Source organism: Ammospiza nelsoni, chromosome Z (genome assembly GCF_027579445.1).
Source record: "Ammospiza nelsoni isolate bAmmNel1 chromosome Z, bAmmNel1.pri, whole genome shotgun sequence".
Taxonomy (NCBI): Eukaryota; Metazoa; Chordata; class Aves; order Passeriformes; family Passerellidae; genus Ammospiza; species Ammospiza nelsoni.
The window spans coordinates 49,216,347-49,232,312 of record NC_080669.1 but is presented as its reverse complement, the minus strand read 5'-3'; the positions used below and the strand labels follow the sequence as shown (position 1 = coordinate 49,232,312).

The 15,966-nt window shown below is 37.7% G+C and overlaps 1 protein-coding gene across 1 annotated transcript in view; it reads left to right on the top strand.

Moving 5' to 3' along the window:
- HOMER1 (homer scaffold protein 1) overlaps positions 1 to 15,966 on the top strand; it is an 87,940-nt gene that overhangs the window by 50,208 nt on the left and 21,766 nt on the right. Inside the window, exon 6 of the mRNA XM_059491979.1 lies at positions 14,199 to 14,355. Coding sequence (XP_059347962.1) covers positions 14,199 to 14,355 — 157 coding nt within the window. The remainder of the gene's footprint in view (positions 1 to 14,198; positions 14,356 to 15,966) is intronic.

Below are 15,966 nucleotides of genomic sequence, written 5' to 3'. Positions count from 1 at the left end.
TTTTTTACTGATACCAACAAGTTACTCTACCTCCTGTATTATTTGAGGTGTACTAAGGAATCATGAGGTGTGTGCACATCTCCTATGAGAAGCTGCATATATAAATAGATACCTGCTTCTGAAGTTATGTAGACTGTGTCTTTATGGTTTCACTGCCATCCGGTAGACATTATGATAAACAAACAACTATAATGACAATATTAAAGAAAGACTAATTAATTCCTATTCTTTAAACAGTGTAGAACTCATTTTTCTCAAAAATAAATAAATGGAACTTCATCCTTTAATACCTTATGTTAAAGATGAAGTGACCAACTTAGTCTATGAATTTTTATATTCTTTTTAGAATTTGCTGTATTACTCCCTTCCTATCTGCTCTCTCTCTTTGGACAACAGATATATTCTGAAAACAGAAAGAGGATGACTAGCACCATCTTCGGCAAGTATTTAAGCTTAAGAGCCAGTCTTTAATTTTATTTGTGATGTCATTGATGAGGATAGTATTAAATATATGCTAAATGATAGGGGATGTATTAGGTATATGAGAGGGCAATTTACACTGCATCTGAGTGTAAAGTGTACACTACACCACAGTTACAAGATGCCAAACATCTTCAGTCATGAAACATTTCCACTTTGAGTCTTGGTGAAATGTTAGCTGTGGATTCCCGTGAAACACACGACATGGATTCTTTCATCCATGGGCTTTGCCATTTATAAAGTGCTTAGATGGTGTTAATGAAGGCCATGTGGACTTCCAATGAGCTAAAGCAAAGAGAGCTGGCTTCAGTTATGATTTTATTCTTGTGGAAAATGTGAGGTAGAAGTGCTGCTATACCAAATTCTGCCTGGGTTAAGAGGAGGCGGAAATAGTGTGTGAATTCAGGAGATATGAATGCACCTCCTGTTCCTTTGCTACCTTTCTGATGCCAGAGTAAATCTTCAGAATTGACAACTGTACCTTGAGCTCATACAGGGTCATCCAGCGGTTACACAGAACAGGGAGCATAGGATGGAGTTGCAAGAACACTTCTATCCCTGGAATATTTTTCATTCTCAGGTGCACAAGTGCCTTTGTTGTGCCTTTTAACTTCACCAGTTCAGAGCCAACATACAGTTGTCTGTGTGGTGCAAAGAGATCATGTTGAAGAAGCCACTTGCTGGTTTTAGATATTTATTGATAGGATTCAATGAAATGGATTACCTCTGTCCACTTCTTGAAAGAAAGCAAAAGTTCAACAAAAAAGAGAATACCATTTAGAAAACTCTCGACGTTAAAAGAGTACTAACATGATTTCCTTTTAAAAGGAATATTTCATGTTTAAATTAATAACTTAGACAAGAAATAGCTTTCAACTATGTTATTTTTCTAGAATGTATCTGGAATTCATAAAATCTATTTGTGTGTGTGTGTGTATGTATGTATGCATGCATGTAAGATATATATATCCTTTGAGGGATCATTTTACATCCCTGCAAGACCAGTGGACCAAGGACGGGAAGCTCTTAATTTTTACATGAAGTTAAAAGCTTAGTTTCAAGTCCAAGGCAAAAGATCCATGCTATTTTACTTATATGATACTTTATAAGTGTCTTGGTTTTGTCAAATGAATTGGATTGCTAAAGATTTTTCCCTTCTTTAGTGATAAGTAGTAATTAATTAATTAATTAATTAATAGGTAGTAATTAAGGTAGTAATTCTCTTGGAGGATCTTGTGGCCTGGGTTCTCTGATGGAGCAAATTCTTCCACATCCATGTGACAATGAGGTCAAAAAATAACACCTGAAGGGCTTCTGTAGTGCCTGATGCTTTTCCTCTTAGAGAGGCACCTAAAACTGGGTGAAGTGCCATGTTGGGATACTTAACCTCACTTAGCTTTTAAACATCTAAACCTGCTGAAGACAGGTCTAATTCACTAAACCCTCTTTCCCACATACAGCCTTTATTTGTACCTCCTGGCAGTGTTGCAATCCACAGTATTGCTTTCTGTATTCTATGGAGGCAACACAGCGTGATGTTCCCTGGGATTGCGGTCACCCTGCCATGGCTCCCTGATGGACTGTTTCAATTACTCTCCCTACCCTCCAGGTTAAGGATCCTGTCCAGATAGTGTAAGCCCCAAGAAGAATAGAGTAAAATCTCATTGATCAGGTAAACAGTCAAAGCTGCTTCCCTCTAAGCCATTTCAGGACGTCTCTAAATGTGCAAACAGCATTCAGTCTGCACCTGAACAAGTCGTTTGATTAAACGTAATTGTGTCATGTTGATTTTCTGTCACATTGTAGCAGGCAGACCCCTGGAAATGGGAAATCAATAGTGTTAGCCTTGTTCTAGCAAACATGGGTAGAGGTTAGGGGCAGGCACACATAAACACAACTATTTTGTCTGTCAAAAATGTGTACTTAATGCGTTATCTTTTTGAGTTTAAGAGTATTTCACAGTAACACCAAACAGCCATCAAGTTTTGTCTGTAATGGATTAAGTTGGCACAAATCAGCAATGAACTAGAATATAAGAATTTTTTAATCAGCTCGTAAACCATTTGGCAAATGAAGCTAGAGCTGTGTGAACATGTTGAAATAAAATATCTGGAATGTCCAGAACACTGGTTTCTCAAGTACACAATAATAAAGCATTATGAGTGGTCCACATCTGCTGATCAGCAACAATCAACAGTTGTTACCTTTGCTGATTTTACTCCATGGCACTGTGATGTAATGATGTTCTGTCTTTCTGATATGAAATGCAGAGAGTTTGGTTTCTAAATTAAAGTTAGAGTAGTGGAAACCATTCTTCTGGGAGACTGCAATCCCACAGGTAATTAAGAAGTCATTTTCTTCAAATAACATTGTTCACACAAAAAAACCAAAACCTAACCAAAACCCTGAAAGTGAATTGACTGAATTCTACTCATTATTCAGCTCTGGTAATTTGCCAAAGGAAGAAAAATAAAAGGGATTTTTCTTTTCACTATAATGCAAACAGAAAAATAGGGTTTTGTTGTCTGAAGCCAAATGCATGTAGGTAATACACTCAGATTAATTTGGCCCCATTTTAAGAAAATAGCCAAAATAATTTCCTATGTGTGTGAAGTGTGTTCTAACTGATCACTGTGTATGACGGCAAGTTACCTGCACTTTATTTAGGAAATACTTTGGAATGTAAAACTAATGTAATTACATGACAACACCTATCGTGCAGTACCTTCCTTTTATACTCTCCAGAAGTTTTAGTATTTTGGTTTGATTATTCTTTGGCACTTTAGGAATTATTTGTGCTGGGCTTTTGATCAGCATAGTGGGAGGCTGAAGAAAGCTGACTTTTAAACATCTTCACATCATTGTGTTTGCCCTACCCTTTCTCTTGTCTAGAGGCCTTGTCAGGAAAAGTGAACTAGAGCTTGCAATACTAGAAAATAAACATGATGACATGTGGCACATAGGCACAGCCTCATGAAAGGATGAAAGTTCAGTCTCTGCTCTGCTGTCTGTGAGCTTACAACTAGAAAGACTCATGTGCAACTTCATTCTTTCCCTGTTGGGTTGCAATAAGTTAAGTAAGATGAGATGAGGAGATAAGAGGGGACCCAAGCTTTATATTCTTCTTGGAAACTGTTACATCAATTAAGTGTTGAATTGGAAAGAATGGATCTATAAATTATTATATTTTACCTTCCAGCTGAATTCTTGAGCCTGATCATCTTCATTATTCCAAAAAGAAGATGAAGGAAACCTAAAATTACTTAGTCTAGACTGAGTAAATAAGAACTATTAACTACCAGTTTGTTAAGAAAGGTGCCATGTTAGTTTTTTCTTTAAAAATGGGATATTTTACAATTAGGGAGAGAAACTTACATAGGGACTGCTTCCTACAGTTAAGCTGTAGTTAATGGGAAAAGTATCAGTATCAGAGGCTTCCCATGTATTAAATTTAATCTCTTGATTCATCAATTTAACTAGATTTCAGGAAATTTGGCTTTAGGATCAACATAGTGCAAGTAATATAGTCTCTTCTTGGATTCAGATTTGGTTTAAACAAGGCAAATGTAATACTTCCATTCTCTCAAAGAGTGGAATGGAAAAAAATATGGCTTGCAGTATCTGCATGTGTTACAACTCACTTGTGATTTTTTTTGTTCAAACATATGCAGTCAATAAATATTTTACTGTCATCATATCATGCTACTTACTGCTTGTACTTCTGAGAGTTCCATAGATGCTTTGGGTTGGACTTTATATTTAGGCTATTGACTCTTAAGTAATTGTGTGGCTACCATAGGAGATAAATGAAACTTAATTAAATTTTCAATGTTTCCATGTAGCTTCAGTTCCCTTAATGGAATAAGCTTATTTTGTTGTCAGCATGCAAATGAGAGTCCATCTCTGGCACTACCTGTGTGATTAATGCATGTCTTTGTATTTACTGAGATAAGCAAACTGCCAATTGTGGTGCAAAAATGAATTGCACCAGTAGTTACTACTTGATATCATAAGACAACCTAAGCTCCTAAGGTACCTGGGTGGAGGCCCAGTAGCCATAAATCAGAATCTTTATGCAAATGATATAGAACCATTTCTGTAGGTCATTCTAAAAAAATATGCCTTTCTATTGCTGGTAGTGAAGTTGTGAGGCCCAGCAGCTGTATTGGGTCTTCTGCTGAGGTCAGCGTTTGCTATAAAAAATAAGATGGGATCCAGCATTAAGGGGTCTTATATGCTGAGCCATCCTGTGGTATCAATAACAGAAGGTTCTGCTAAGAGCTAAACCAGACATCTTTCACATTGAACCACTTGTAATAGCTGCTCCGTCTTCAGCAGAGGCACAACACGCTCCAGTTACAGCTGTGACAGCACCTATAAATGCAGGCAGAGGCTTGTGCTGAGGATCTCCACTACTTGTGTGAGGTTTATGTCAGGCTTACAGGGTTGGGAGAAGTCTCTTCAGCCAGCTCATTGCTCTGCATGTGGTTGCCCAGAGAGTAGCTCTTACTGTCTTCACTCTGTTGTTGCAGAGCTGAAAACCTGAGCTGTGTCCTGTAAAATCGACCGGCAGCTTGCAAAACCTTCTGAGCCTCATCTAGACTACTAAATAAAATGTGCCTTGGCACTGAGGTCTGTGGGCTGAATTGTTTCCTCATTCTTCCTCTTCTGTACCTGTTCAGTGTCCTTGTGGCTGTAGGGCACAGTTAATGAGTTTTGTATGGCATTTTTTTCCACTCCAACATACCTGCAGTGATCAGAGGGCTTCACTGCCATCCACTTGAGTGGTATTCTCCTTGCACAAAAACACAAATCAACACTGCATGCCCAGGAGTGTTTCAGGTGGGTATGGAAGGGTTACAGATCCCATAAGGTCTTAGAAGATTGTGAAGATGGAAGGGTGCTAAACGTGACCACGGGCAAACTGTATTTAGAATCTACTTTGCCAGGCGTCACTGGGTAGGGCAGTTTGTGAAGAGTGCAAACTCCCCAGTCCCTACAACCTCTGGAAGCTCAGGGCTTTTGGCCCTATTTTACTAAGTGGAGAAAGTGGTCACTGTGAAAAAACTTGTTTCTTGTCCTCACTAGCACAGTGTTTTTGTAACAAAAAAACTCACTGAAGGTGTAATTGAGAGCGCAGTTCAGTGAAACTGTTAAAATCTAAACAGGACTCAATAAAAGACAGCCCAAGTAAGAGGTACGTAGGAAAGTCAAATACTCTATTCTGCTACATTGCTGATAGAGTGCAAATTGATTCAGTGCACACACAAATTATTGTTATTAGCAGATTTTTGAAAGAAATTTGGGATTTTGCCTAGCCATGGGCCTAGCAGAATTAATCCATACTAATTCAGTGAATTTGAGTTAAACTGCTTTAAATTCTTGTGTGTACAGATAAGTTCCACAATGAAGATCATTTTTAGTGTCAGGGTTACCATGTCCTAGTATCTGACTTGCTGATAGCCACATCATCTAATTGATTTCTTAAAGTGATTAAGTGCCATAAATGCCAGAGTCAATTTTACTTTCTTTGCAGTCAAATACCTACTCATTTCAGAAAATAGGATGTAAGTTCCTAAAAAACTTTGTTGATTTTAAAAATGTTCAGCACCATAGCAACAGCAAGGAATTATGCCTACTGTTCAGTGTACTTGCTGGGTATCAGTTACACACTGCAGATCTAAAGTAAATTACTTCCAACAACACCAATATGCTATTTCAATAAGGGGACAAGGACAATTTCTTCTTTCACTTTTTCAGAATATGTGATAATTGTTAGGTGAGTAAGGTTTTAATGATTACTGCAAAAAACCTAGAAATTAGGTTTTTAGAAATTAGAAATTAATTAGCCATGTTTGTGCTTTCAAATGGCTTAAAGTTATAAGAAAGAGTTACTGTGCTTTCTTTTTACGCTGTGGCCTTCATAAAGAGATAACAAATTCTGTTTACTTTATAAAATTTAATTACTGATAAAAATAAGGTCTTTCTAAAAGTATAAAATCAGAAGTTCAGCCTCTTCAGAGAGATCAGGGACTTGGTTCAGGTTAAATAAAGGGTTTTCACTTTGTGATGCAGTGTACAAAATCATGCTTGGTTCTGTGCTTAACAGCATAATTTAAATAAGAATCAGAGTTTAAATGTTAGCTGTGTAAACACATCCAGGGTACAATAATATGCAGTACAGAAAACTTTGTTCCTTCCTTTAACATGGATCAGGACTGGGACCCAAGTCCTGCATGACTAGAGATTGTTGCTGAAGCATTAACTTTGTCTTAATATCCTGTGAAGTGTCTTTCAAGAGCTCCTCTTTTCTATTAACTCTTAGTGTTTCCATGAGCAGTGAACACACACTTTGTCATTTTTAACTCTGGCTTTGTTGCCTTTTGCAGGCATACAATGCTGGGTTACTGGATGTGGTATTTATGTTAAAAATTTGAGTTTCATGTCCAGTCTATTCCTCCATGATAAAGCAGTCTGTGTTGTGGTGGTTTCTATAGCCCTGTGATTAATAAAGGCTGCATAACAAAATACAGAGCATGACTTTAAGTGGTGAAGCTAAATAGGATAGGCACCCATTTCCATTGCATAGTGGTCTGTCTTATAATGGAAAGAGTCTATCATTGCTCAACTTCTTTTGTCATTTTCACCCAATAAGTCCACAAAACTATTGATCTTTCCTCAATGAGCTGATAAGGCATAGTACAGGAGCTGCCTAAGAGCAGTGCTGCCTGTGACAGAACTGGAAAGGCAAGTCTTGTGTCCATGAGCTGCGTGGGTACTCTGGGTGATTGAGAGTCCAGTCAAGAGGCTGGCCAAGCTGATAGGCTAAATAAAGGTGAAAGCTATGTGAAACACCTTGAGGAAGAAATCTGTTCTATCTCCATATATTGTAGCTGCCCAGATTTGCAGTAAAAACTTCTGTGTTTGCCTTCTACATTGATATAGAAATTGGGACTTCAAGCATATTGAGGTTTCAGGTTGAACAAAGGTGTGTGCAAAACAAAGTAACATGTCCTGGAGTGGGATGAACCTTCAATATTTGTACAGAATGAGAGACTCCCAGACACATAATTCTCTCATCTGCTGATTTCTTATTTCATCCACTCAGCTGCCTGTTTTGCTTTCCTGCAGGGTGGCTTTGATATTAGGCACCTCACTTAAAGTACAATGTGCTTCAAGGGCCTCCTTCATCTCTTTTGCTATGAGCTGATTCACAACCATGTTTCTCTGGTTTTGTGCTGATGTAACTCCACTGAGATCATGTAGATATTCCTTATCCCAAAAGGAAGAACAGATCTTTCATGCTCTGTTAATATTCTTCCTTCTCTCCCCAGGGGACCTATCCTCCTTTGCTAAAAATTATTTTGAATACTCTAATTAAGGATAAGGATCTCTTTGAATATTAATTAGTTTTCATTGGCCGCACTCAAAATATTTAACTCAAAGTGATTTCCTGGTAATTATCTCTGGATTATAACTTTGAGAAGATTTATTTTTTTTTTAATAAATTCCAGTTTATCAAGTAAGACTTCCTTTTGCATGTGTAGGGTTAATCACAGCTGAATGTAAGACAGTGAGCAGTGGCTGTGAAGAGGCAATTGTTCTGTGTCTTATGTTTTCCTCTTACAAAATCTCTTGTTCTTAGTGTAGATTCCCCTCTTTTGCTGTTTTTAAAATTATTTAACTGGGCGACTCTGTCCCACATGTACATAAATTCAGAGTTAGATGCCTCAAGCAGACAGCTCTGTAGGAAGACAAAAATGGCAGACCAACTCACACCCTTTCTTTCTTGCCTCTTCCTGGAGTGTAGAGATAGAACTTGGTATACTCTATGGCTCTTTCTTCAGCTTCTGGCTCATTGTAGATCTCCTCCTCCTCCTCCTCCTCCTCCTCCTCCTCCTCCTCCTCCATAGTTTAATAGAAGATAAAATTTCCTTCTCTTCCCTATTGCTTTGAATATTCAAGGGAGAGGGAGAGATTTCCATATCATTATTGAAGGCTTATGGTGCTTTGGAATAGCAAGGGCACAAACTCCCAGAACCCATCAGGTTTAAATCCTTTCCATCACAAAGTTGTTTTAGACATTTAACAGATGGCCACAGTAAATGCTTATTGAAATCTCCAAAAAGGGGTGTAATTCCCAAATTGCTTGTTTAAAAATTCTTCTACATCAGCATGTAAGCTGAGGCGCTTGAGTCTCATTTTCAGCATGAATGAGAGGAGGTTTCTTATGAGCTTTTAGGAATGCCTTGAGATGCTGCAACCCCTTATTGTACCAGCAGATTCAACAATTCCATCAAATCAAGCAGTCACCCCATTTCAGTGTAGGCAATAGCAAGCATAGCTTGTTGAAGAGATCTTGCCCTTACAGCCTTCTGCATTAGCTGGAGCTTATTTGACATGGGGGCTTTCATAAGGACCTTTTGCAGGATTCCTTTCCAAATGTACCAGGGAATTTTACAGAAGTGCAAACACTTGCCTTACCCTTCCAAGGAGAAGAAGTGATGCCTTGTGTTCACTGGATCTCTCAGATGCTTCTGCAACAGAACCAAATGGTTGACAATGCCCGTGCCCTGTTGAGCATGAAAAGCTGCTCTGTAAGGCTTTACCAGCCCAGCTGTCAGAAGGGGTCACTCCCTGCTGCCAGCACAGTTAATGCCTTGTTACCAGCTGGTTGACATACCACTCCCTCTGCTTGATAATGCTCACTCCACCAGACTCTTGGGCTGCTTCCAATGCATGCCAACTATTTATGATCTAGGCAGCTGCTACCAGGACTGTGCTCTGTTGATATTTGTAAAGTCTCATGGATTTCGTTATTATACCGGAATCCACATTTTCTGTTGAAAGTATTCCATTCTTACTTGGCTAAATTCCTCTTTACATCTGCTGTCCCAAGACAGGATTCCTCACCCCACACCTGCAGAGCAGATTGCAGTGACACCTGAAGAAAATAATTTACCTGCTCTCAAATAACAGTAGTTTCTTGAAACCATGACTATGCTATAGAATAAATTTTAAACTAATCAATTTTATGCAATGAATGCAATATTAAGACCCCTAAATATTAATAAAGTAGATTTTTTTTCACATTTTATTGATAAAAAACTGAAATAAACCTTAAACCATGTTTCACAGTATTGGTTCTCCATTCAACTAAGTGAACAGCAAATAAGCAATAATGATTCAAAAAGCAGAAACATAATTTAAAGTGCTTTTGTTTCTTTGTTTCATGAAAGCATTTCTCAAAATAACTTCATTCTGAATGGAGCTCATCAATGTGTGCTTATCCCCCCTTCCCTTTGCCAGTCTTCTCCAACTGGCTAAATGTGGTGACTGAAGCTTTTCGGATTAATTTTCCTTAAGTGACCTACTTTGCAGAGAAAGATAATCATGCATTTATAGCCTCTGGCACACTATTCAGGTCACAGATGGACAGATACCAAAGCAATTCCTCAGTGACTTACTGGGCTTGTAACTAATCCCTAGTGAGAAAGGAGATTGGCCTGATGTTAATTGGCCAGAATGCCTAAATGTATGGAAGGAAGATCATTGACTCCTACTTCAATTTTCAGAGGGTATCACAGTTAGGTGGAGTGGTACCCACCAGCAATTTTTCTAGGAGTGTTTTGTGAAAGTGATTGAATTACATGATGTCACAATGTTAAAACTCATTTTGAATCATTTGCCTTGACAGTGGGGCACCATGTGGTGTTCTGACTGTGGACATGTCTAATACCAGATACTATGGCCAAAATGAAGGACAGGAGATTCAGGAGAGTTTTGGCCTTTTGCTCACTTAAGGGCACTTGAAATCCCATGAAGAGTTGTCATTGTGAGACCCAATCCTCTGCTATGAAAGCTTCTTTTATTGTTTTTTTAATTAGCATGGTAGTTGAGCACATGAAACTCATGGTTTGCTATTATTCTTTAGAGGATCCCTTTCTCTCTCTTGTATTTGGCACCAATGGAATGCATGCAAAACAGCTTGTCCTTTCGTTTTCAGATGTTCTGAAGTTTCCCAAGGGAAATGACCAGGCTTTATTCTCTGTTAGGGTATTTTTAAAACTTTTGTGTAGTTTTTCATGCTGAAAAACAGGCAACAAGCCAGAGTGTTAAGAATATTTCTTTTTTTGAAGGACTGTCTTGAAACTTTGTGCTTGTCAGGCAGTCGGTGATGTTAATTCTGACAGGTTTCAAGAAATAACTGTTAAAATTGTGACACTGCCAGCAAAGGGATGGATGGCTTTCAGAAGAAAACAAGCATGTATGCAGGTTGAATTCTTGCCCCACAAGACTGCAAGTGGCTATGACTGTGTGTCCCTCAGCGTCTATATACAGCTTTCCACAACAGTGCAGAGCTGGAAAGTGCTCTGGTAGATATTACTGTTTGGATCAGTGTGATCACTGAGTAAGTGTACATATTTGAAGTGCTTTGTAGAATACATAGTCTCAAAGCACATGAGGGATGATTCAGATTAGGTTTAGGTGTTTACAACTGTTAAGACAACTTGTGTGTATTTTCTATGACAGAATCTAATGCAGTGAGGGCACAATAAATTCCTTTCAGCAGCAAGCCTTTCAGACAGGAATTAAGTAAAAGGTAGAGAGAAAGAGTATGTGCAGCTCTCCTGTACCTATCCCAAAGGACTATAGTGCACCTGTTCCACCATCAAAATTCCAGCTACATGCTTGAGCAGTTTCTGGGACCTTTCCCTTTGTCCATCATCTTCTTGATCTCGGTATTCACTTTCACAGGGGCTAGTCTCAGCATCTCCTCCTCCAAGGGACAATTTCATTGTGTCTGAATCATATGTTTCCCAGTGTTTTCTCAGGAAGGGTTGGTAAATTTGAACCAGTAATAGCTCTACAGATACAAGCTTCAGTGCAGATATTCTCAGCCTAACCTAAGAACAGCATGCTCTAAGTGTGCTTTTATCTGGTTCTAAAGTAATTAATATAAATCCAGTTTTAACTAAGCTAATCCACAGAGCATAATTTCATTATCTTCTTTGTTGTTTTTATTTTCCTTTTTCTTTCTTTTGTTTTAATCTCAAGAAAGTATTTGAGGAAAGAAAGTCAAAACTGCCAGGACTGGTTACAGGCTATTTTGATCAAATTATTATTTTGTGAAACAAAAAAATCCACACCCTTGGGACTGTGTTTCCCAGTATGATATCCATTAAGAAGAAAGGATAAATCTAAAGAGTTAAGAAGTCTTTGTATATTACCAAATACAGAACTAGACTAATTTAACTAAAGTGTTTCCATTTTGTGACACTGTAGCACAATCTGTAGAAGATACAGTAACAATTATTCATAGCAAAAAAACCCCAGTATATGCTGCATGCAAGTCAAACCTGCATTACAACAGAACGTTCCTGCCAACTCTGTGGGTCTCTTAGGGAAAAAGAGTACAGTTGAGAGATAATACTGATGCATTCCTATTGAGAATAGCCAATTGAAGAATAACCAGATACAAGGAAACCTTACAGCTTTTGAACTAGGGTAACCGTAGCAGTAATAGAAAATACATGCTTCATATTTCATACTGACATTTCATTATGCAAGGAATAACTTAAAAGCTCCTGGCTGTTTTCTTGGGAGACACTGTAGTAGGGGCACCAGGCAAAGGTGAAAGTGATACACACCACAAATCACCCTCACATTATTGCTTATCACTACCTGAGAGTCTGACTTCTGGGTTCTTCATGGATTAGTGGGTATCATTGTAGATATATGCATTAATAGATTAAAAAAAATCTTTTCTGTTCTTTGGATAATGAATCAGACAGTTCTTAGCCTTTGCCTGAGATACAGCTGTGTTACATCAGTTTGTGCGCATATATCTTCTGAGGGCAAAGATGAGTAGTAAGGCACATTTCGTAAGAGAGTATCGGTCTCATGTGTAAACAATTTCCTAGAAGCTAGTAGTAGCCAATAGTCCTGCAGGACTGCTAAATGGAGCTCACTTGTATGAAACTATGGGATTGGCTGTTCTCAGATCAGAACATCAGGAGAGGAGTATGAATATACTAATAAACTAGACATTTTGAGCATTCTTTTAATACAGTTTGCTTATCTTCTGGGCTAATGTAAGTGAAACTTTAATCTGATTAGAGGAACAGAAGAGTGAACATGGTTACAGAAATTCATGCTTATCTTGTTTAATATGTGCATCTGTGTCCCCTGAGGAAGTAGGATCACAACTACTTTAGTTTAGTCCTTTAAGATCTAAAATTTCCAGTGGTGAACTTGTAATTAGTTGTATCATTATATGCTAGAGCATATTCCTCTTCTGGAGAAACTTGTATTCCTGTTCAAGGGGACAAAGTACTATTTGGAAGGAAATGCTATACCATGGAGGAATCAGATCTAATATATTAGTGAAACATGTGGTCTGAATAGTTAATGAATGTTCCCCACCGTCTGATTAATTTTGAACACCTAAGGAGCATTTATAGGGGTCAATGCTTTTGAAATATGCTTTGATGGGATGGAATTTGCATATGCAGGAAGTGGAAGAAAGAAACCAAGTGGACAAAGTGATGGCAAAATATTTCATTATACGTGTGTACAAAGGTCAAATAAATCTGTAAACTTGCATTCAAAATAGTAATTAACTTCATAATATTAAGAGATATATTTAAAATATGTAATTATATAATAATTCTTTGTAGGATATAATTTTGGTCAGAGTTATAGATTTTTGGTTTTCACTGATGCCTCTGATAGTGAGCTAATGAAACAAAATTAATGATTTTCTGCATGTACTGTCCATGTAGGTGTGCAACTCACATGTTGTTAGCATTATACAAGTGCATGTTAATGAGCTATTTGCATATAATGCATATAATGCATTCACCTGATATGTCTGAGATACTTTTCCCTTGCATACTGAGTGTAAAGATATGGTCTGCAGATGATGGCAAACTAACTACTGTGAAAATTAAAACCCTGCATTTGCCAAGAGAGCAACTAAATTGTAAGCAGGAATTTTCCTCTATAGACTGCTTCAGTAAACCTCAACATCAGCTTCCACTTTGAAGTAAAGCAGTGGTATATCCATCCTACTTGATCTCTACTCTCTTTGCTTATATTAGTGAGGAAAAAAATATTAACAGTATTATGAAATTCAAGATCTTTCAATTTTCAAGAACAAATTAAATATGGTGTTTAATAAAGTATATTTCAGAAATGGAAGGCTTACATTAGGACAACAAAGCTGCACTTCCAAAGCACGTGATTAACTCTCTTTAATCAAGTTGATAACAAATATTTTTCTACCACACATTTAATAAAGTAGTGGATTAAAAAAGCACTTCCATTCAATGTGCATATATTAAAAGAGTGACTAATCATATGAATATTCTCGAATTTCATGCTGTTGCTTTTGTGAAACTTATGTGGGTTTCATGATCTTTAACATTTTATTTATAAATGCACCCTGTTGAATGGGAAAAGTAGATTTTTTTTCCAATAATGGTGTTACCTATACTTTCTTAATTTATAGTTTTGATGATTTGAACAGTTGGATTCTCATTTAGTTGTTTTGTTTGGTATATAATTATATACCAAACAGATATTGTTATTGTTCGTTATATAATTTTTTGTGTAATTCTCTTTTTTCTGGATATTAAAAGAAAATTTATAAGACATTTAAGAAGCATAAAGGAAGAGATTTGAGAGTTCTGACCATTCTCATTCTGTCTGTGCAGTTCGACAATCAGCAAGCATTGGGAGGCAGAACTGGCCACGCTCAAGGGTAATAATGCTAAGCTCACAGCAGCCCTGCTGGAGTCCACTGCCAACGTGAAACAATGGAAACAGCAACTTGCTGCATATCAGGAGGAAGCAGAGCGTCTTCATAAGCGGGTAAGTCAAAGCAAATGGCCAGGATCCTTGAGGTGGAAATGGTGACTGTATTCACTCATTTTCAAGTAAAACAAGTTTACTGTTGCAGCTTCAGGTTTAATCTTCAAGACAGAAATTAGTGATTTTCTTAAAAGCATTTCCTCCAGTTGGAATTATTTGCTTTGTAGGAGTTCTTTTTCCTCAAAGGTTATTGTTGCAAGAAGTTATCAAACCTTATGACTTATTTGTCAGCTTTAACTCTTTATTTGATGCCATCACATCTGTTTCATTACATTCTCAATAGTACTGAAGTCTAGTCCTTTCTGCATTTAAGCCCTCAGAAGCTTGACATTGAATTTTTAAGTTCAAGAAACCTTATTGTAATGCCCTCATATAACAAAGATGAAGAACTTGCCCTCCATCTTGCACAGGAAGGACTCTGAACAACACAAACACAAGGTCACTATATGCAAGTAGAAATCTGCACCTGTTTTCACACAGAAGGGTCTGGGTCCTGTTGCCTTCATTACAAATTTTGCAGAGATCATTTGCCAAACCAGAAGTTAGTTCACAATGGGGGAAGGAAGGAAGGACAATGTTTGAGGAAGAAATATAACATGCAAGGTTGAAGTCTAAGTTATGAAAACAAGTATTCAATATCTAATTTTGCTTCTCTTTTCACATATGACTCTCTGTATTGTATAGTCTATCAAGCTTTATCCATATCAATTTGTCATAGCTAAAGGGCATATTCCTCTCCAAAGTGAAGGCATGAGTAACATATGTGAAGAAGAGATGTCTTAGATGAAGCTTTATCACTTTCATTAATAAGGTTAGCTTAGAAAAAATCATGGAGGTGTACTTTACACTGGAGTGGTACTATTTACAAGGGCATGTATAGTACAAGGGGAAGTGGCTTCAAACTGAAATGTGGTAGATTTAGATTAGACATTAGGAAGGTATTCTTCACTGTGAGCATGGTAAGGCACAGGAACAGATTCCTCTGAGAAGTTGTGAATGCCCGTCTCTGCAAGTGTCCAAGGCCAGGTTGGATGGGGCTTTGAACAACCTGGTCTAGTCGAAGGTGTCTCTGCCCATGGCAGGGGAGGTTGAAATGATATAATCTTTAAGATCCATCCCAATCCAGGCCACTCTATGATTCTGTGACACTTATTTAAGAAAAAAATGCAAAAAACCCAAACTAAACCATTGTAATCTTATGCATGAAAATAATTGTCATGATATGTTGAAAAAGAAGGGTGAATATTGCAGACCTCTCCATTTTGAATGCTGTAGTCACCTATAGAAAATAAGATATGGCAATTACAGCCAAGTCCTGCAAAATCCATCTTTCAGACCTATGCTGGACTTGTCTAACTGGAGGCTGTTCATGTAGTCCCAAGAGTAATCCTGTATTCATCCAGTGGGCTACTCCTAACCTGTGTGAAAGACAAACAGGAAGACCCTGCAGTTTAAGAAGCTCAGGGAAATGGCAGGTTGTTGGGGATGTCCTACACTTAGACTGACTTGCAGACAACACTCCTGAAGTCCCAGACAAAGGATTTGATAGGAAAAACAACAACTTCCAACAGACTGTAACTCTGTGTGCCATAGCTGACTGGACAAAACACA